This window comes from Acanthochromis polyacanthus, chromosome 3 (assembly GCF_021347895.1).
Source record: "Acanthochromis polyacanthus isolate Apoly-LR-REF ecotype Palm Island chromosome 3, KAUST_Apoly_ChrSc, whole genome shotgun sequence".
Lineage (NCBI taxonomy): Eukaryota > Metazoa > Chordata > Actinopteri > Pomacentridae > Acanthochromis > Acanthochromis polyacanthus.
Window position 1 is genome coordinate 28,195,249 of NC_067115.1, and position 22,365 is coordinate 28,217,613.

The 22,365-nt window shown below is 41.6% G+C and overlaps 1 protein-coding gene across 2 annotated transcripts in view; it reads left to right on the top strand.

Moving 5' to 3' along the window:
- The window catches only part of gstcd (glutathione S-transferase, C-terminal domain containing), a 457,968-nt gene that overhangs the window by 43,453 nt on the left and 392,150 nt on the right, over positions 1-22,365 (top strand). For both annotated transcript variants that reach the window (XR_007940647.1, XM_022193732.2), the window contains exons 6-10: positions 860-975; positions 1,319-1,363; positions 2,305-2,433; positions 10,032-10,165; positions 18,278-18,308. Coding sequence is in view for 1 of the 2 variants with exons in the window: in XM_022193732.2 (XP_022049424.2) it covers positions 860-975; positions 1,319-1,363; positions 2,305-2,433; positions 10,032-10,165; positions 18,278-18,308 (455 nt within the window). In the remaining variant the exon portion in view is untranslated. The remainder of the gene's footprint in view (positions 1-859; positions 976-1,318; positions 1,364-2,304; positions 2,434-10,031; positions 10,166-18,277; positions 18,309-22,365) is intronic.

Consider the following 22,365-nt stretch of genomic DNA (forward strand, 5'->3'; position numbering starts at 1 on the left):
TGTGAAATTTCCTGTTTGTGACAGAATGAAAATCTCCTCTGCCATCTCTCCTTTCCTGTTGTCGTATACAAAGCAGCCCGAGCAGGAGAGTATAGGAATAATATTTCTCTTATATTTCAGTTGTGTGAATATGAGGGTGTGACTCGGGGGTAAATGAAACACTCATCACTCTAGATTTATGGACCAGAGATGGCTTCTGCACAGCGCATCCACGGCTCACTGCCGATGTGGCGTACCAACAGACGGAGGATGCAGGAGGCTGCAATATGCTTTGAGTTAATGGGGTACATACTGCTCTCACAGCAGCAGAAAGTTCTGCTACAAAAAAGGAGACACTTGATTTTGGCTCGAAGGCCTGCTTTGTGAGTTGTTGAAAGATTGTTTTTGTGCTCCCTAGTTGGCAATTGGCTGGAAACATGCTGATGAGAGAGATGAGGGCTTTTCATCTGTGTGCTAGCACCATTACCTGAAATGGCTGGTTGTAAATCATAATTTGAGTAGTTGGAGGAGGAAGTATGTTTACTCACTGGCAGCAGAGGAAAGGAAGACAGAGTAATGAAAAATGTGCCAATTGATTTTTAGCAAGTATTCTGACATGTTTTTGTTGTTAAAGTTGTGTCCATTGTAGTGAGTTAATATTGACTGAAACCAATCAGTCTTCATAATAGACTTATTTGGTCCCAGTGAAATTCTGTTGACCGCTTTCTTCTAAAGCAGAGCTTTTTTTAAATTTATTTATTTTACCCCTTAACTGAGTTTTCAGATGAATTGGCTGCAAAAAACGGTTGCTTTCCACTCTATGCTCAAATGCAATAAGAACTTGTGCTTTTTTTCTTTCTCTCTCTCTTTTTTTTTGCAGGGAAAATGTCAAATATCCGTGCCGTCAGAAAGATGCAACAGCTGAATAACTTGGTTGCCATGGTGACAGAGCTAGCCAGGCCAGGATACACCATTGTGGATTTCTGCAGTGGAACGGTACTTGCATTCATCCATCAGTCCAGCAATGCATGTATATTTATCACTGCCCCCGACCACGGATTCATTAAATCGCTGCTCCATTAGCGACCAGCTGAAAGGAACAAGTCTTCATCTTCTCTCATATTATCCTTTCCCCTTTAAACGTCTTTTGTTGCTGGCTGGTGCACACAAGCAGACTGGTAATTACGCTCATGAAAATGCACTTTCAGAACAGAGCAGTAGCCAGTGCTGCATGGCTAAAGGGTCAGTACTTGGTACAATAGGGCAGTGCTAATCATAACACAATAGATGCCCTCTTTGATGTCTGCTGCTTTCTCTTTTTCTTTGTGCTGTCTCTCAGGGTCACGTAGGGATTGTTCTGGCTCACACACTTCCAGATTGCCAGGTAACGTATGGTTTTCAGACAAAACAAACAATACTTTGACATGTGGTTACTCTTGTCAGGCATTCGCCATTGTTTGACATTTTACAAGTTACGTGAGATCTATTAATAATAATAAAGTGATAACATTAAAAACAAGAAAAGCTCTCAGTCAGTGCAGAACTCTGACGAGGCTCCTCACTCGTATAATTTCAGACTGATGAAATCTTTAAGGAAAAATGACCTTGCACTGGGCACAGGCATGTGTTATGCATGTATACGTTACGTACAGATCCCGAGTCATGTGACTTATATGTAGCGGGTGCTGGGCGTTGATGGGACTTGGAAACACCCCCATAATTTAATCATTTGTTCCTTGTGTCATTTCTGACAGATAAGTCCCGACAAGTCCTCAGCAATCGATTTGTAGTAGGATGGCAATTGTGCTCGTCAGCAGACAGCTGATGTAGTGTTCACTTGTTGTCATAGCTAGTGACACAGTGCTGCTATCTCACAATGATATAGAAATCTTTAACAAATTCTTAAATCCAGCCTATAAACTGCATCACTGCCAAAATCTAATTACTTTTTCCTTGTGTCATTTCTGACCTTCGTTGAAAAATTCATCCAAATCCGTTAGTCCATTTTTGAGTAATGATGCTGACAGACAGACAAACACACAGACAAATGTACGCCGATTGCCACGTAACTCCAGTGGGTTCCTTGGCATAATAATTAATGACCTACTCAGATTAGTGCAGTGTTGTATTATAAATGATGTATTTTATCTAAGAACAGAGTTCTTGTAATTTCACGTTACTGTCAGTGTCATAGAAATCTGTTTTTATGGTTATTTTTTCGAAAATTTTGATTGATTTTTCTTTTCAGCTTTGTCCAGGACATACTCCGTGGAAAAAAATGGCAAACACATAATGCAAGTTTTGTTTTTTATTTCTTTATTCAAGGTCATCCTCATAGAGAACAAAGAAGAGTCCTTGGTGAGGGCTCAGAGTCGCAGCGCTCAGCTCGGTCTGAAAAACATTGGCTTCATTCAGGCCAATTTGGATTACTTCACTGGACCGTTTCAGATTGGGGTGAGTGTAGCAAGGGACACTGATTTCAAAAATCCATTTTTTTTGTTTGTTTTTTGACGATCTACAGGTTCCGTATGACATTCGGGCAACCAATGAAGAATTTGCTCGTTTGTAAATTGTAGAAGCTCCAACTACTGCAAGCAAATGTGATGTAAAATCCGTTTGTGGTGGTTTAAAAAAAACTAAACACTAGCATTACACCAGAGGCACAGGTGAAATTAAAATAATTTTTCACATTGAGAGCAGTCACAGTATTATCTGTACTGTAATTTTACGCTGTTGTAATTACTGTAATATAGAAGTCACACTAGTGCCGGTTTAATTTCATTTATTTCAGTATAATTTGGACTGTTAAACTGTAATCATAATGCAATTTCTCCATTGTAATTTTAAAGAAATTAAGTTGCCTTTCTCACTTACACAATAATCTTCTAATAGAATAACGGGGGGAAAAAAGGAAAATTTAATTAGCAGTAACGCTTTGAATGAAAACTCTAAAGCTTAAAAGACATAATCTCTTCCCCACTGGAGCATCGCAGTAGGTTTTGTCCCAGTAATTGTGTTGTCGAGCTGCAAGAAAAATGTGTCATGCATGCCTTGAAATTAATTATTTATGACTTATTTCATCACTGTGGTGATTGTCCATTTAGATACTGCTGTAGTTTATCTCATAAGTGTGCATGATGTTTGAAAGCATTGCTGTTAGAAGTTTGAATCCTTTGACTTTTTTTGGCTTTAATGACATTTTTAAAAAAAAATATTCACTGCGTGAATGAGTGCAGTGACCTTTTTTTGACTCTGAGATGCAATGTTAATGACAGTGATTACCATAAATAGGAATATTTGTGTAACGTTGCATAAGTGATGTGTGACATTCTGCCCACGATCCCAGCATCGCCACAAGTGTGTCTGAATACTGAATGAAAATGTTGGTATATGTTTATATAAGAGTACAACCACACATCACATAGGCAGGCATGTCCCTCCCTCATCTTTCTTTACAGCAGCTGAAAATGCCAACATGCAATTATTTTTTGTCAAAATGAATAAGATGGTGTTTCATTTTCAGAAGTGGAGCTTTTAATCAGAACCCTTTTAGTGCCCTGCACTTCAGGCACTGTATGCCACTGTTCCCTCTCTGATTATTGGAAAGCCAAAAGGTAGTTCTACCCAGAAAATAAAGGACAAAGTAATGTCACGGTTAGGGAATCTTTTCAGTCAGGGTTAGGCTTACTTCAACTTACTTATACACTGCCTTTACAAAAAAAAAAAAGAAAGTCGCCACCTGGATTTAACTAAGCAAATAGGCAAGAGCCTTCCGTTGGATAACTACTGCAGTGATGAAGATGTTTTAGCTGCAACAACTTAACTGATCCTGTGATCATGGAAAGGATGTTAATTTGTCTCAGAAGGGTCAAAGTATTGGCCTGCATCAAGCAAAGAAAACAACTGAGGAGATTTCTGAAACTACTAAAATCAGGTTAAGAACTGTCCAACACATTATTAAAACCTGAAGGATAGTGGTGAACCATCATCTTTGGGTAACAAATGTGGTCGGAACAAACAATCGTAGGAAATCAACAGTAGAACCCACGGCTATGTTTAATAGTGAAAGTAAGAGCTTTTCCACACACACAATGTGAAGGGAACTCAAAAGGATTGGGACTAAACAGCTGTGTAGCTCTAAGAAAGCTACTGATCAGAACAAAAAGGCTTTGGTTTGTTAGGTAGCAAAAAGATTGGACTCTGGAGCAATGGAAGAAGGTCATGTGGTCTGATGAGTCCAGATTTACCCTGTTCCAAAGTGATGGAGCATCAGGGTAAGAAGAGAGGCAGATGAAGTGATGCACTTATCCTGTCTAGTGCCTACCAGTCTGTAGGGGTTAGGGTTATGATCTGGGGTTGGTCAGGTTCAGCAACGTTATGTTCCTAAAGAATGAGGTCAGCTGACTCCCTGAATATACTGAAGGTCTTTACATCAATGGAGTTTTTCTCTCTGATGGCATGGACATGTTCCAAGATGATGATGCCAGGATTCATGGGGCTCACATTGAGAATGAGTGGATCAGGGAGCATGAGACGTCCTTTTCACACATGGATTGTCCTCCACAGAGCCCAGACCTCAGCCCCACTGAGAATCTTTAAGATGTACTAGAGAAGACTTTGTCCGACTCTCCAATCATCAATATATGATCTTGGTAAAAAAAAAAAAATGAATGCAACTCTGGACAGAAATAAATGTTGTGACATTGCAGAAATGTATCGAAACAATGCCATGGTGAATGTGTGTCTTTCTCAGAGCTAAAGGCAGTCTAATGAAATATTGGAATGTGACTTTTTTTTTTTGGACAGGCAGTATATTCTGGCTTTGTTCTTGTTTACTGTATAAATCTTCTATCCAAAGATGCTTTTGGGTTTTTTATACTCTTTTTGAAGGTTTACAGTAGGAGTCATATTTGAAATGGAAAGTGTAATCTTTAAAAAGTGTCTAATAAAAAGAAATCAGCCATTTCAAGTTTTATTTGGGTTTTATGCAAGACGCTTGACTTGCCAGGTCACCCCTTTACTTCTTAATTCACCACACATTTTTCACATGGCTTGTGTTGCCTGCCAACACTGCCTGTTTGTGCTTGTTAAGCTTACGGATCCAACTCAGTAAATGGGTTTAATTCTGCACAGCTACCTGTGATGACAGAGTAAATATTTTTACTGGCTTTCAAACTCGGTGCTTGATGGGGCGAAAACAGACTAAAATTGAGCATTTAGTAGAACTCTCCAGTAGATTCAGCACCCCTACCAGTCCTATTTAGAACACCTGCTTTCATCTGCAGAGCCCTTGACTTCTCAAACCGATAATTACCATCAATTTAGAGCAAACAAGTTCTTGACTACAACTGTTTTTTGGCTGTTTGAATCTGGCTTTGTCACAAAGGTAGAACAAGAACAGGGTTTTAAAACTGTGACTTCTATGTAGGTGCTCTGCAAGCAACATTTTGCTTTCCCATGAAATCTCCAGTGTCATCACTCATGATCGTGGTGTCGTTATTTATGTGTCTCAGGCCATAGTCCTCCCCCAGACATGTTGGAAAGATCCATCTTCCTGTTGTGTGTCATAGCCCACATTCAGGAAAGCCAGCTGTTCTAGTAGCCTTGCTTTAACTTTCTCCGGGACAAATAAGAATATATGTGTAGCTGCTGTAATTAGAAGTAGTTTTTGTTCCAGCGTTGTCGCTCCACTGAGACCCGTTCTATTTGGCAGAAAACAAACAGAGCAGACTTTTATTCTCTACAACATATGGGTGTGTTTTTGCAGCTTAGCCCGAGAGTTCATACACACAGACAGATACCTTTCACATGATGTATAATACATTTATGTCTAAAAAGGTGCTTAAGTTTGCCCTTTCCTGCACTATTGAGATCCGTACTTTGGCTAAGCTTCTTCCTGCACGACACACATATTTCCACCCGAAGGAGCCGCCCATGACATTGATTTTAATCCTGTTATCTATAATACATGCTCCCATTTTTAGTCACATTCATTTAATCAGCCTAATTAAGTTGAGGTGTTCCTAATCTTAGTCAGCGTCTGCTCTTCCTGGCTGAAATTGCATCGGCCCAAGTGTTAAACTTGTGGCAGCACCAGCCTCTACATAGAGTGTAGTCAGCTTTTATCCTTTATCCTGTCAGATAAAATTGAGCCGACACACTTCAGGGGCAGGCAAAAGTTGTGAAACTTGATTTGGATTTTATTGGATCCAGGTCCATTATTGGTTCTGCTTAAGGGTCTGATTGTTTACCTTCGATTCTTGACTTCTTTATGTTTGTGTGAAGAAAAATATACCTGCTGGTATTACTTTAAGGCTTGTGTAGACCTTGGTATTGATCAAGTCCCAGATGGGAGACTTTATTAGGGGTTATTCCACTACTGATATCATTCAAGGATATTGTTTTTTGTTGCTGATTTTTATGTTGCTTTTAAAAGACCTAAGGTTGAGTCTGCTCATCGCCCATGAAAAACACCGCCGCATCCTCATGTGACAGAAAAGAAGTCTTTGATTCTCTGTAATCAGACTTTTTTTCTAGTCTCGGCGACACAAGAATTCTTATTTGAATATATACATGAACACAAATTCCAGATACAAAACAGATCTGCTCGATTATTGAGACTCCTTTGGTATTTTTGTTTGCTTTTATTGTCAGGTAGTATTAAGCATTATATAAGAAAATGAGAGTTTAATTCTCGAACACGGCAAAGAAATCCCACAAGTGTTGAAAGCGCTTCTCTTTGCACCAGAAAACAAAACAAACTGGCAATACAATTTTGCAGGAAGGGTTGATTAGGCATTAGTTAGCTGTATTGCAAGAACTTGTTCAGTCTCAGGCCCGGATAGACCAGGAGAGGGATGTAATTGCTTTCATAAGAGTGAATAATGAAGGCTCATTATTTCTGTGATGTGACTGCCGAGAGAAAGATACAGAAAGAAAGAGCTTTTGTGCTTCCGAAAAGATAGATCAACATAGGATATATCTGTACAAGTGGCCCTGTGTTTGTTGCATATTAATTCAGGATTTCTTCTTCCAGACACTTTGTGCAGAAGTAATGCTTACAGAATATGTTGGGGATACAGTAGAGTTGTAGGCTGCTTTTAAATTAGCCTTGCATGCATTTTTCCACCTTTTATTATAGATTTTTAATTAGTAATACACAGAGCATATTGGCCGGAGCAATTCTTTATCAACACTGCTCAAACAGAGAGGCTTTCTTTCTACATCAAAACTTGGAAATGCATGATTATTTATCAAAACATATCAGATTTTTTATTTATTTTAGTTGTGTATGTTTCTTTTGCTTGAATGGCTTTGTGTTGACATTAAATCAAGGCTAAAGGTTATAAAATGTAATTAGGATTTACCACAGCATGACTAATGTACAACATTAAGTAGCTGGGTAAGAGTGATGGTGTTACGTTGTTAATTATTTTTCCTTTAGATGTGGGGGGTTGTACCATCACGCAATCTTTGATAGCAACTCCTCCTCCTAATCAGCATTCTGAAACTGTCAGTTGAAAGAGTATACGGCTTTTCCCTGATGACATGAATAAATGCAAGATTAGATGTCAAATAGACGCAAGGCCATGGAGGTAATTGATGTTAATTCCACAATTTTTCCGTTTCTGCTTATTCTTTCATGTGCAGAGTCTCATTTAATAACTTCATGTTTAAATCAATACACATCTTTCTCAAGTGGAATAAATGATTTTTTTTCTTTGCATATTCAGAGACCAAACCTGTCCTAGTTCCAGGTAGAGTTGTGTATTGTTTACAAGAAAAACAAACAAAATTAAATTCTTGACAGTTTCAATATGTCAGTTCTCAACATTGTTGGTATCAAAGTCAACAAACAGAGAATGTGTTCAAAACTGAACAAAACATAAATATAGCATTGCATCACCAAATTAATATTTAGTAGTCCTGCCATTAGCGCGCAGTAGAGCAGGGTAATCTGGTCCCATTATTCTTGAATTAGTGGCTTTTATTCTTCTAATTTATTTGGTTTGTGCTTTGAAACAGACCTTTTGATAATCCACCACAGATTTTAATGGGGCACATGTCCAGGGATTGAGCTGGCCACTCTCAGACCTGGATACTGAGCTCCTGCAACCAAGTTCTACTGGTCCTGGATGTGTTCAAGGAGCATTATCTTGTTGAAACATCCAGTTTTAGCCTCTACAGAACAGAGCACATGTAGAAGGGAGCATATGGGTTTGGAGTATTGCACAATACTTGGCAGAGTTCAGTGTGCCATCACAGACAGTGAGATGATCAACACCAGCAGCACTCATGCATCCCCAAACCATGATACTGCCTCCACCATGCTTAGCAGTAGGTACTGTACATGCTGGAGATAATGCTTCGCCTGGCCTTCTGTATACCCTCACATTAGCAGGAGGAAGATAAAGCGGGAAACTGGAATCATCTGACCACTGAATCTTGTTCTTGTGTGCTTGGTCCCAATGGCACTGGGCTAACCTCTGTCTCTCATTGATCAGGGGCTTCTTGACAGCCTTGTAGGACCTTAAGCCATGATCCTAAAGTCGGTCACATACAGTACAGGTGGAAGACTGGACACCAGTTTGGTTTGATCACTGCTGCTGAAGCTCCTGTGATGTCATTCAGTGGTTTTCCCTACACATGAGGATCAGGATGTGGTCATTTCTTGCTGGAGGAACCCAGATCTTGGTTTGTCTTCCAAGCTGTTGGTTCGTCTGTGTTTCTGCAGAGTGGATCTAACTGCTGAACGACTGCATCTGCACTTCCTGGCTATCTGGTGGCAGCTGTACCCTTCCTGGCTGAGAATCTATATCTTCAGGCGTGTTTCCTGTGTTAGGTTCCTTCTTTTAGCCATTTTTAACTTTCAAATGTGCAGTCTTTATGAATACACAAAGCACGACAACAAACAAACAAAAATTGTTCCTTTTAATAAAAAGTATGATCTTCATTGGTGGATCATTGGTGCCAAAATTACCCAATACTCAAAATCTCTTATGTATTTTTATGGAACCAGTCAACTTTAAGTTTTTTTTTTTTTTAGTGTTTTGGCTGTGACTGTACTAAAAGGAATTGCACTTGAAGACCTAAGAGTGATTCTTCATACAATATTTCACAAATGCATGGGGTGTCAGAAAACTTTATTGCACCACTGTGTTTCCATGCAGAGACTGAAATCACAAAGTGCACCTTCCATGGAGAGCTGAAGCTCCTCTGAGAAATGTACCCCCCGTCCAGACACTGCATTGACTTTGAGTTGGTTTGGCTCATGCTCAGGGCGTCTGTATCTTCCCTTCCCCATGTGTGGAGTTTGAGCCAATGTTGGCTCAGTCTCGTCCTGATCAGCTGTGAACTTCTGCTCCATGGCACTGCTGTCACGGCAACATGCAGTCGATTCAGACTCACAGACGCCAACTGACAACTTCTTGGAAAAGAAGAGTAGAATTTTAAGCTGGTTGCTCGAGTTTGATGGGGTAATTTTAGCAAGTCTCAGTAGTTATTGTCGCACCGGACTGTTGATAATGCATTTTATCTGCACCATTAACAGAGAATCTATTTAGCAAGTGTACGCTTGAGAGAAAATCATCTATGTTGCTGCTGTACTTTGGATATATTAAAGTCATTGCCTTTGAGGAGTCCTAATGTATTTTTGCAGATGGACTGAGCAAGAAAGATGGCCGGAACACAGACAGACTTCAATACTGGTTTTTATTCCCTGTCTGCCGTCCAATATATAACCACGCCATTACTAATGCATAGCTAGGTGTTCATCACCACGCACAGTTTACCCACTCAATGGGAATCCTGATGCATTCGTGCCTCTGCTCCTGAAGCACTAATACATTTTGTTTGCTCTAACTCCCAGACTCTGCACCTTAGAGAGCACAGATGTATTTAATAGCAGCAGCCATTATAAGGTAATCAATTAGATTGAGTGCATGCTCTCAAGTCTCACAGTTTTGGTCTTGCTGTTGCACAGAGGCTTTCAAGAACACCTAGGTTTTAACTGTGAAAGCGTCACATTTTTTTTGTCTCTTGTTTCAATTCAGGTTGCCCTGCACGCATGTGGTGTTGCTACAGATATGGTGATGGAGCACTGTATCCAGGCAGGAGCTGCCTTTGTCATTAGTCCTTGTTGCTACGGCTTCATCCAGAACGCCGTCAAGTTCAAGTTTCCCAAGAGGTTTGTATGTGCTCACAGCTAGCTCAGTCCAGCTGTTTCTGACACTGTTGTTTTCTTGTTGAAATGATGCTGCCTCTCCTCTCTCTCATTCTCTCTTGGTGATTTTTATTTTTCCAGTTTCTCTTTATGACTCCGGCTCTCCATCACTTTCACACTCATTCACTCTGTCTTCTCGCACGCAGTCTTTATCTCCTGTCACTGCTTTTTGTTCACCTCCTGTCTCTTATCATCACCACTGACGATATGAGGCAGCAGTGTCACATCACCTTCACAACGGGGTCCGCCCTCCACATTTTCAGCCTTGTACCGTCGGCGACTGAGAAAAGGCTTCTTTATGTGGAGACTGGCAAAGATATTACAGATCGACCAGTGGGAAAATCTAGTTTATGGTACAGAAAGAAATATTACTCTTGATTTAATAACTTGAATATGTGTAACAGAGAATTAATCATTTAATACAAAAGACCTGTTGAGTTTGCAGGCTGGAATATGATGCTGTTTGAATAGAAATAGAGGATAAAAAGCGCTCCAGAGAAAGAATGATAGGTTGTGCTTCAATGCTGTTGGTTCTGCTGCTGTGTTGACTAATGGGACTCTAACGACTTAAGTTTAATAACAAGGTTTACAGCTAAAACTGCTTTCAGAGACTGATGGCTACAAAACAAAGCTGTTGTGTGGGAATGTTGTAGCAACAACTCTGATCACTCGCAAATTAAGGTAGAGACACTCATTATAATTGTGTTGTTGGGTCTAGTCTGCTCCAGTCTTGAGGGCAAGCATATGCAATATTTAAGAATTCAAATTCTTCTTAGATTTTTTGAAATATCCATCATTCATTAGAACATTATTTTACCAAATGACGATGTATGCCTGGAGTTGCATTATTTTATTATTGTGAGCAGGGTATCGCTTTGTCAGGACACCAGCTCTCTGCAGATTTCTTATTGCCCCTGATCGCTTGATCTACTGTTACATCCAAGAAATGCTGAAATTTCTTCTTGCTTTGTGTTTGTATGTGAGCCTCTGTTTTGCCACAGAAACACGCAGTACTTTCTGTTCTTGCAGGATTTCAAGGGTTGCAGCTCTCATTGCAGACTGACAGTTCAATGTTGTCTGAGTATTTACTGACTCATTCACTTTATGCTAGTTTCTGACTGTCAGTGCTTATATTAACTCTCTCGATTGAAGTAGACATCATGTAAAGGGTGTCTAGACTTTGGTGGGTTTCAGTGCACATTTCTGATGATGTTCTAGACTGTAACTGTATAGACTGTTCTTATTTACAAGACTGTAATAAGAACATTTCCTGTTTTGTTTTTGTTTCAGGCACGGATGCACGTGTAGATATGCAGGAAGTGTAGACATGTAGGCACAGTAGTGTTGTAAAAGAAAAAGACAATGTTGATGTGAACAGACGAGAATGCAAACAATGCAGCTTGTAACTTAAGAAAGGATTTTGCACGTAAAAACATATGTTGGCATATTTTATTCACTAATTTCCATTAAGGCCTAATTCTCTGAACATGCAAATTGCAGCTGGTCTTAGTGGGTTATTGGTCTGCCTCCTTAAGAATTCAACTTGGTAAATAATTCACCTGTAAAGCACAATTTAAGGCTTGTGCTAATTGGAACAGGCCGATGGCTGAGTTTGTAGAATTGTGGACCTTATTTTTGCTCTGATTCCCATCATTCACATAACAGGCCAGTGACTAAATACCAATTAGCGATCTGATCGATTGATGCTAGAAAGCAGCGTCCATTCTTACATCATACTAAACCAAAGCATATGCTATCTTCACCTGTTTATTCAGTTAGAGGCTGCAGGCAGAGGCGTCCTTCGGCATCCTGTTAAAAGAGCAAAGCGTTGCCGAATATTTTATTCTTTTTGGTTATTTAGTTGTTGTTGTTTTTCAACGAGCCCTTTTATGATTGCAATTGCTGAAAATAGCATGTGACAAGTGTTGACTTCCCATGCATGCTGCATCCACAACTCCATGAATGTGTTTGAAATTTGTGGTTCCTGGATGGTGGCTGGTTGGAAATTATACTACCATGCCAAGCCCTGGTTAGAAACTGTGAATGTTATTCACAAGTGTCGTTCAGTATAGCCTTCTTTAACCCTTGCCTCAGGTTAAATCAGGACCAGCTCTCCGTTTAAAGGGTTAGATTCTATCTGCCTATTAGTATTCCACCTAACAGGTTTCAGCAGAATAATTAAGCTGGTGTCGAGGAATACTCGCCTAGGTCCTAACTGTCTTCTTCCAAACGTCTTACCCCTCTTACTCCAATAAATACTCTCTTACTAAGCAGCCCTCCTAAGTAGTAGAATTGATTTATTGAACACGTTTGTTAACGACAGCTTTCCTCTTAAAACTGTGGCACTTGTTGATATTCCTAGGTTCGTTTTAGAGGTTTGGAAAACTAACCTCAGGGGTAATGTTTAAATAACTAGTTGGATTAAAGTAACCTTTAAGAACCATTAGATTTAATGCACACAATCAACTTAACTTTTTACCACTATGCAGAATAGGTGAATCATAATCATTTCATTAGACTTCTCTTTAAATGCAATATAGCGTTTTATTAAGCAATTATTAGCAGGGGCACAGCATTAATTCATGATTGAACAATTTAATTATTTCTGATTATTTCTAACTTAATTAAACTAAGCTGAGCGTACCTGAGAATCTTCTCTAATTAGTAAATTTAGGAGAGAGAGCGGACAGCCAGGCCTTAGCTGCCACGCCCGGTCTTGTCCTGCGTCTAGTTGAACTCCTCCGTGGACCAGCAGACTCGGTACGAAGTCTTCTTTGTGGGCAGAGGGTGTTCTTCATAGGTAGGGGGAGTGGAGAGGTCCCGATAGCCAATCGTTGGTCTGGCAGTTATCTTTAGTAGCAGCTGGAACACAAGTGCGGGCGTCTCAGCTGTCTTCTCAGTCGGATGGTGGTGGTGGAAAGCCCCCGTCTCATCAGGCTGTGGTGGGTCACTGGGTCTTCCAGCCCCTGGAGTGGAGCAGCCCTCTGCTGCTGCCTCCTGTGCCTCTCTGGATGCCATGGGTGCTTGCCTCTCTTCATCTGTTTGGAAAACTGCAGACCTCTCAGGACTCTCCGTCTGGCAGAGTGTGGTCTTCGCTTGTTGAACAAAGTTAGAACAACTTTGCTTCCAACGATGTTCTCAGCGATCTCTGGAGCCTAAGTCCTGCGTTGTCTTCACGTCTCTTGGGCAAAAGGGTCCGGTGTCGACTCTTCAGAACTTTGGCGATGCTCTCCGGCAGCTCCGGCGAGCAGCATCTCTCCCCTCCGGGGGAGAACTCCCAATTCAGTGTCTGTGTCTCTGGGTTTTATACCCTAGCTCGACTTCAGCTTAGCACATACACATTTTCACACACAATTCTAACTAATAGGTACGCCCAGGTAATTAATTCATAGGTTTAAGACACAACCTTCTTCCTATCACGCATACATCATTCTTTCCATCTTTTCTGTTAACACATCCACTTGTTACACACACTTCAGTTGTCATGACAATGTCGGCCTGAGCCCATCCTGTCATCCTGTGGAAACTCCAAGTTCCTCATTTCTGAGGAGACTTCTGCTTTTCCCATCCTGTCTGCATACAGCTCAGAACAGCACAGATTACTTCCATTCAAAACTCACTCAGTTACACTGAATCACTTCTTTAAATCATTTTTCTTAGCATGATCAAATAACTTATTTTAAATCATTCTCTTCTATAGCAATCATCATTTCCAGAATATATATCAGCCTATTAAAATCATTCTTGCATCAAGCATAAGCATAATCATGTGGTTAACTTATATAGTTTCTCATTTTAACTTTTCATTGGTCTGCTTAAAGCTTGTATTTAGGTGGTGGTTGCTCCTGGGATCTCAAATAACTAGGCCCCACTTGACACCCTCTCCTTGAGATCACAGGTAGCTAACACCAGGTCATTTTAAAAGATACTCATCATCCTCTGGAGCAGACAGGTTAACCACATCACCCAGCTGCGTCCGTCCATCGTCTTCAGTGGTGACGGTCACTTCCCCCACGATCTGCAACAGATCAGATGTGTCCTCACAGCCGCCGATGACTTGCATCTCTGCATCATCTGACAGGATTCTGCTTTCAGCATCATCCAGTTTCTTCAGGGCTCTGCCTGCCCAGAGCCTCGTTGTATTTCTCTGCATAGTACCACCCCTTTAACGTTGGCTACTCCGACGAAGGGTGGTAAGCCTTGTGTGCTCGTAGCCATGGTTTCTGGTTCCTGGTTTTCTTTAATCTGGAACTGGCTCTAGCTGCTCCACTTCTTGGATTCCTCTTCTTCCTTAGTGACAGCTGCCATCCTCTACAGCCGCTTCTCTGCCTCTGCAGCCGGGGTGCCTGCCGCTGATGTGGCCAACTCTATTTTTGGCCTTACTTCCTCATCTGCGTCTGAGCTCTCACCCTGCGATGCAGCATGTCCTGTAACTCTCATTTCCTCATCTGTGTCTCTTGCAGACAGTTGCTCCATCCCTCTCCTACCAGTACAATCTGGTTCTGGTACATTGGAGTGGAACCTGGGTGAAGCTTCTTCGAAGCGGACTCTCTTACCACTTAACTGATCGTTGTTTACCCGGGCACTGGGGTTTTGGAGGATGAATCTTCTTCCTCTGATTCATCGGAGCCTCCGACTTTCGCGTCTTCTTGAACTGGCTCTTTTTCTTTGGCAGGGACGAGTACATCTTTCTCTGGCTGGCTCTCAGCCATCGTCTTTGTCGTCTCGAGTTGTCTGCTTCCTCAAAACCTCTCGTAGGACCGTTGAGCAGGGATGAGTGCAGACTCTGTCTGGCTGCTCCACGGTGCCTCTTTTCTGGGGTGCGCTGGCCCAAGGTCACTGCGGCTTCTTCTCGCCTGCGGTTCTCACTGTACCTCCCGTCAGGCGTGATGATCCCGAGTCTCTCTATTGGCTGATCACCGGTGCTGTGGATCCTCGGTCAGAAGGGCTCGTCCTTTTCCTTCCCCAATCTCTGCAGCTGTGGACCCTCGGTCAGAAGAGATTCGCCCTCTCTTCCCCAGTTTCCACTGGAAGGCTCTGGCGGTTGATTCTAGGTGTCGGTCTGGACCCTCAGAATATTCTTTTGGACACTTTTCTTTTAGTCGTAGTCGAGCCAGGGACGCCATGTCGGTCAGTATCATCTGACAGGAGTCCCTTTTTAGCGTCTGTCTTAGTCGAGCCGTGCCCACCCAGGGACGCCATGTCGTTCAGTATAGCCTTCTTTAACCCTTGCCTCAGGTTAAATCAGGACCAGCTCTCCGTTTAAAGGGTTAGATTCTATCTGCCTATTAGTATTCCACCTAACAGGTTTCAGCAGAATAATTAAGCTGGTGTCGAGGAATACTCGCCTAGGTCCTAACTGTCTTCTTCCAAACGTCTTACCCCTCTTACTCCAATAAATACTTTCTTACTAAGCAGCCCTCCTAAGTAGTAGAATTGATTTATTGAACACGTTTGTTAACGACAGCTTTCCTCTTAAAACTGTGGCACTTGTTGATATTCCTAGGTTCGTTTTAGAGGTTTGGAAAACTAACCTCAGGGGTAATGTTTAAATAACTAGTTGGATTAAAGTAACCTTTAAGAACCATTAGATTTAATGCACACAATCAACTTAACTTTTTACCACTATGCAGAATAGGTGAATCATAATCATTTCATTAGACTTCTCTTTAAATGCAATATAGCGTTTTATTAAGCAATTATTAGCAGGGGCACAGCATTAATTCATGATTGAACAATTTAATTATTTCTGATTATTTCTAACTTAATTAAACTAAGCTGAGCGTACCTGAGAATCTTCTCTAATTAGTAAATTTAGGAGAGAGAGCGGACAGCCAGGCCTTAGCTGCCACGCCCGGTCTTGTCCTGCGTCTAGTTGAACTCCTCCGTGGACCAGCAGACTCGGTACGAAGTCTTCTTTGTGGGCAGAGGGTGTTCTTCATAGGTAGGGGGAGTGGAGAGGTCCCGATAGCCAATCGTTGGTCTGGCAGTTATCTTTAGTAGCAGCTGGAACACAAGTGCGGGCGTCTCAGCTGTCTTCTCAGTCGGATGGTGGTGGTGGAAAGCCCCCGTCTCATCAGGCTGTGGTGGGTCACTGGGTCTTCCAGCCCCTGGAGTGGAGCAGCCCTCTGCTGCTGCCTCCTGTGCCTCTCTGGATGCCATGGGTGCTTGCCTCTCTTCATCTGTTTGGAAAACTGCAGACCTCTCAGGACTCTCCGTCTGGCAGAGTGTGGTCTTCGCTTGTTGAACAAAGTTAGAACAACTTTGCTTCCAACGATGTTCTCAGCGATCTCTGGAGCCTAAGTCCTGCGTTGTCTTCATGTCTCTTGGGCAAAAGGGTCCGGTGTCGACTCTTCAGAACTTTGGCGATGCTCTCCGGCAGCTCCGGCGAGCAGCATCTCTCCCCTCCGGGGGAGAACTCCCAATTCAGTGTCTGTGTCTCTGGGTTTTATACCCTAGCTCGACTTCAGCTTAGCACATACACATTTTCACACACAATTCTAACTAATAGGTACGCCCAGGTAATTAATTCATAGGTTTAAGACACAACCTTCTTCCTATCACGCATACATCATTCTTTCCATCTTTTCTGTTAACACATCCACTTGTTACACACACTTCAGTTGTCATGACAATGTCGGCCTGAGCCCATCCTGTCATCCTGTGGAAACTCCAAGTTCCTCATTTCTGAGGAGACTTCTGCTTTTCCCATCCTGTCTGCATACAGCTCAGAACAGCACAGATTACTTCCATTCAAAACTCACTCAGTTACACTGAATCACTTCTTTAAATCATTTTTCTTAGCATGATCAAATAACTTATTTTAAATCATTCTCTTCTATAGCAATCATCATTTCCAGAATATATATCAGCCTATTAAAATCATTCTTGCATCAAGCATAAGCATAATCATGTGGTTAACTTATATAGTTTCTCATTTTAACTTTTCATTGGTCTGCTTAAAGCTTGTATTTAGGTGGTGGTTGCTCCTGGGATCTCAAATAACTAGGCCCCACTTGACACAAGGTACTTGCGAGGCCATCGACAATCTGAATTTCCAATAATTTTCGGGAAGGTTATTATGCTGCACTTTGTGTTGTTAAAATTTTGGAGCTGCTCAGTGGTGCAGTGGTTAGCACAGCTGCCTGTTGCGTGTTCTCCCCATGCTTGCATGGTTTTGCCTCCTATGGTCAAAAACATGCAATTTCTGCTAAACGGTGCCTCTCAACTGACTGTAGGTGTGAATGTAAGCATCTGATTTTAAGGATCCTCTGCCAACAAATGAAAGTTTGAATGAGTATTTTCAGTGTCCTTGCTATGACCAACCCTAAAACTAAGCCTTAGGGTGAATCTTCAGTGTATAGTATAAATATTTCACATTTTTCACATACTTAGCTTTGCCTTTCCTCTCTTTTGCCAACTTGACACTTCACCGCTCCTGACTCCTCATAAAATATTAAAGGATGACTGAAAAAAAAGGCTTTGCAGCTGTAATGGACAACAAGAAGCTATGTTTCTGCAGGGCAGACTTAACGCACCTGACTCTGTCAATCTTCCTCTCGCTACTTTTAGTGTTTTCCCCTCAGGTCATGTTCCAGGTACTCATGTGGATATTCTGCAGGTGTAGACATTCCACACAGTTCACAGGTTTTTATGAGCTGTGAAACTAAACTGCCCGTTTCGTTAAGGCTGCAAAAGTTCAAGTTAAACTTGACACTTTTCTCCATGTGACCTGAATGGCCCCTGGCTTTTGACCTTCCTCATGTTGACTTTTAATTAACATCAACCAAAGCAAACTATGGTTAACCATCACAAGCAAACTGACTTTGTTTCTGTGTGATAACAAAAGTAATGAAAGTGCTTCTTTCCCAGGCAGAAAGTGATTTGTTTTGGAGATAATGCAAATTGTGTGTGTTTGGTTTGGACTTAATTTTGTTGTATATTTCTAGATTATTTGTGGAGAGATTCTCCTCCCTAGACCTAAGCAAGTAAACACATGACCATATGTGTAGTAAATACTGATTGGAATAGCTGAAGTTAATCATAAAAATCTCATCTGTTTTCCTGTTTTCACAGCAAACAGTTCGAAGAGACTCTGACATACAAGGTATGCTTTTAACAATCCTGTGTTATTAAATGAATCTGTTGCATTTATGAATTTAAACTACTGAATACTGATATAGGGCAACCTTTTATGGGTTTGCTTCAGATTCTGTTCATTATATGCACATCAAAAGATGCCTTCAAGTGTAACGACTTAATGTAGAATACACTCACAGGCCACTTTATTAGGTACACTTTGCTAGTAAAAGGTTGGACCCCCTTCTGGCGTCAGAGCTACCTTAATTCTTGGTGGCATACTTTCCACAAGGTGTTGCAAACATTCCTCAGAGATTTTGGTCCATATTGACCTGATAGCATCACACAGTTGCTGCAGATTTGTCGGCCGCGTCTATGAAGCCAATCTCCCGTTCCACTACATCCCAAAGGTTCTATTGGATTGAGATCTGGTGACTGTGGAGGCTATTTGAGTACAGAGAACTTATTGTCATGTTCAAAAAACAGTTTGAGATGATCTGATCTTTGTGACAGAGAGCATTATCCTGCTGGAAGTAGCATCAGAAGATGGTCCACTGTGGTCATAAAGGGATGGACATGGTTAGCAAACTATACTTGGGTATGCTGAGGCGTTTAAACAATGCTCACTTGGTACTAAGGAGCTCAAAGTGTGCCACAAAAATATCCCCCACACCATTACACCACCAGCAGCCTGAACTGTTGATACAAGGCAGGATGGATCCATGCTTTCATGTTACTTTCATCAAATTCCGACCATCTGAATGTTGCAGCTGAAATGGAGATTCATCAGACCAGGCAATGTTTTTCCAGTCTTTTATTGTCCAATTTTGGTGAAACTGTGAATTGTTGCCTCAGTTTCCTGTTCTTAGCTGACAGGAGTGGCACCTGGTGTGGTCTTCTGCTGATGTAGCTTCTTAATGATTGTTGTGCGTTCCGAGATGGTATTCTTCATTCCTTGGTTTAGCAAGTGGTTATTTGCGTTACTGTTGCCTTTCTATCAACTCCAACCAATCTGCCCATTCTCCTCTGACATCAACAAGGCATTTTGGTCCATACAACTGCCGCTCATTGGATATTTTCTCTTTTTCCGACCATTCTCTGTAAACCCTAGAGATGGTTGTACATAAAAATCCCAGTAGATCAGCAGTTTGTGAAATATTCAGACCAACCCATCTGGTACCAACAACCATGCCACGTTCAAAGTCACTTAATCCTCTTTCTTTCCCATTCTGATGCTTGGTTTGAACTTCAGCAGCTTGCCTTGATCACGTCTACATGACTAAATGTACTGACTTGCAGCCATGTAAGGGGCTGATCAACTATTTGTGGTAATAAGCAATCGAACAGGTGTATCTAATAAAGTGGCACGTGAGCGTATATTTATCACTGGAATCAGAAGTAGTTTAGTGCATCAGTAATTGCTTCTTAAAGGGAAGCTTCGTTTTTTTTTTTCAACCTGGGGTCTGTTTCCATATGTCATTTCATACATGTGAGTGATGGAGAAATGAATTTTCGACATAGCTCCAGTATTTAGCCAGGCAAGCAGCTTAGCAGCTCAGCTAGCAGCTCAGCTAGCAGCTCAGCTAGCGAAAAGTATGGGGCAACTTGCCCCCCCGCGTCAAAGTCCGCCCTAACGTGCTTTTTTCCCCACACTGACCGGCTCGGATAGTCTCAATGAGTGTCCCACAACATACTAGAGATGAGAAGTGAACGAAAACCTCCACATTACCTGGCGATCGCTATTTGTTGTGGTCTGTATCCAAATCTCAGAACGCTAGAAAGCAAATGTCGTTCCGAAATCGCGCGATAGCTTGCGCCAAAACACCGGTGTTGGTATTACTAACACTTCTCATCTCTAGTATGTTGTGGGACACCCGTTGAGACCATCCGAGCCAGTCAGTGTGGAGAAAAAAGCACGTTAGGGCGGACTTTGATGCGGGGGGGCCAGTTGCCCCATACTTTTCGCTAGCTGAGCTGCTAAGCTGCCTGCCTGGCTAAATACTGGAGCTATGTCGAAAATTAATTTCTCCATCACTCACATGTATGAAATGACATATGAAAACAGACCCCAGGTTGGAAAAAACCGAAGTGCCCCTTTAAGTCGGTGCTAGAAAACCATCTAATGGAATTAGAGGTAGTTACTTTAAGAAGTTATCCTTTCACATGCCCGGGCCGTAGTTCACTGACCTGGTGAAAGGTGAACGTGCATCCTCATACCACGAATGTCAACACCCAGCAAACACAGAAACCAAGCAAGACTCAGGCAAAAGAGAAACAAACCGACAAGCAGAGACAGACCTGGGCTGGGTTGCACTCGCTGTTTGTACAACCAAAATTATGTTATTTCTAAATTATAGGTAATTACGAGTTATTTTCAAACTTGGGATTCGCACATAGTGTTGCAATATTAATGATGTAAAAACAAATACCTTAGCTCGTAAAGGCTTTTATTTCACTGTGTGTAGACCTGGAAGTTATTACGTGTAAATATTTTGTAATAGCCAATTTGAATGTAATGTATGATATATTTAATCTCATAATCAACACTTAGTGTGTGTTTGACCTGCAACAAACTTATGAAGCCAGCTTCCAATTATCAAGTCTAAAAATAAAAAAAACTGTCATGACTTAATTTGGCGTGACTTAGGTATGATTTTTCTTTCTCAGGTTGTTTTCTACAAAGCTCCTCCCCCCCTTTTTTTTTGGACAATAAAACAGAATTAATGAGATCTCTGCAGTCATCGCTGTCTTGGGGAAAACAGATTCCCCAGGCTCTTACAAGGGGAAGGCTCGCACACTCCAGTCTCAATCCCTTATGGCTCAGCACAAACACATCACTGTACTCTGGGAGGGCCTATCCCATGATGATGTATGGGACCTGTCAGTGCCTCTGGGGAATATCTGTGCAGAAGTAGCTGCAGGTCCTAACCATAGCAACCTCCAGAGTTGACATGTCACAACATCGAACCACCTCGAACTTCTTTTTCTTTTGTGCACTGCTGGAAACAGATTTTTCCAAGCTCGAGAGGCACTTTAGATGGTAAAAGACCATGTAAGTACGCATTGTAATGAATATGAAATTACAATATTCTTCCTTTTCTCCTTAAGCCCAGTGAGCAAAACAATCACAATTGCTGTATTCTCTGTGTGGAGGCAAAAAAAACACCAAAACTGGACACGTAGCCACACAGCAGGAGAAATCTATATTCTACTTGAATCAGCAGACACATTATCTGCCACTATAAACCTGAGCCCTAAATCTCCCCTCCTCTCCTCTCCCCCACATGGTTTTACTTTCAACAACCATGTTCGGTATTTGCTTTTTATTCGGGCTCGGCCTACAGAATCCCACTGGTTTCTGTTGCCTGTGCTCACCACTTCATTTGCAGAAATAAAAAGCTGCAGTGCATTCTCAGAGGACAAAAGGGGACCGAAGCACACCGATTATTTCACAGCTTTTAATTGCGGATTGCCTTGTTTTATAGCAGAACCACAGTTGTCCTTCCTGAACTACAGTAGTTAAACAGAATGACAGCACGTTGACGGATAGCACGCCGCTGGAATAAAAGGCTAATGGTGTGAGATATTGGTGCTCAACACTAACTTTAAGCACCTGCTCTGTGCCCTGCGGAGTGAAGAATGGAATCAATTAAAGCAGAGGCAGGTTAGAGATGACTAACCGCTCTCCTGGGTCCCTTGTTCCAGGGACCATAACAAGGTAAAACTAGAGTGGAAAAGTTTGTCCTTCGATTAGAAATAAATGGGTTCATCTGGTCTGTACTGAAGAATTTACAAGGACACTCGTATTGGCGACTGCACATCGGTGAAAACAGCTGCAGTTACAAATATATAACAAGAAAAATATATAAATTAGAAAGTTGTCACTTACAAATTAGACAGCTACAGGTGTGATTCACATCACTGCCTTGGTAATGACTGAAAAAGCCGACAGATGTTCTTCTGCTGGGATTTGAACTCCGCAAGAACAACCTCAAGAGGCTTGTTAGCAATACACCATTTATAAAATATCCAAGACAGAACGAGATTTAAGACATTCCTGAAAATCTTGCTGTTAATCAGATTTA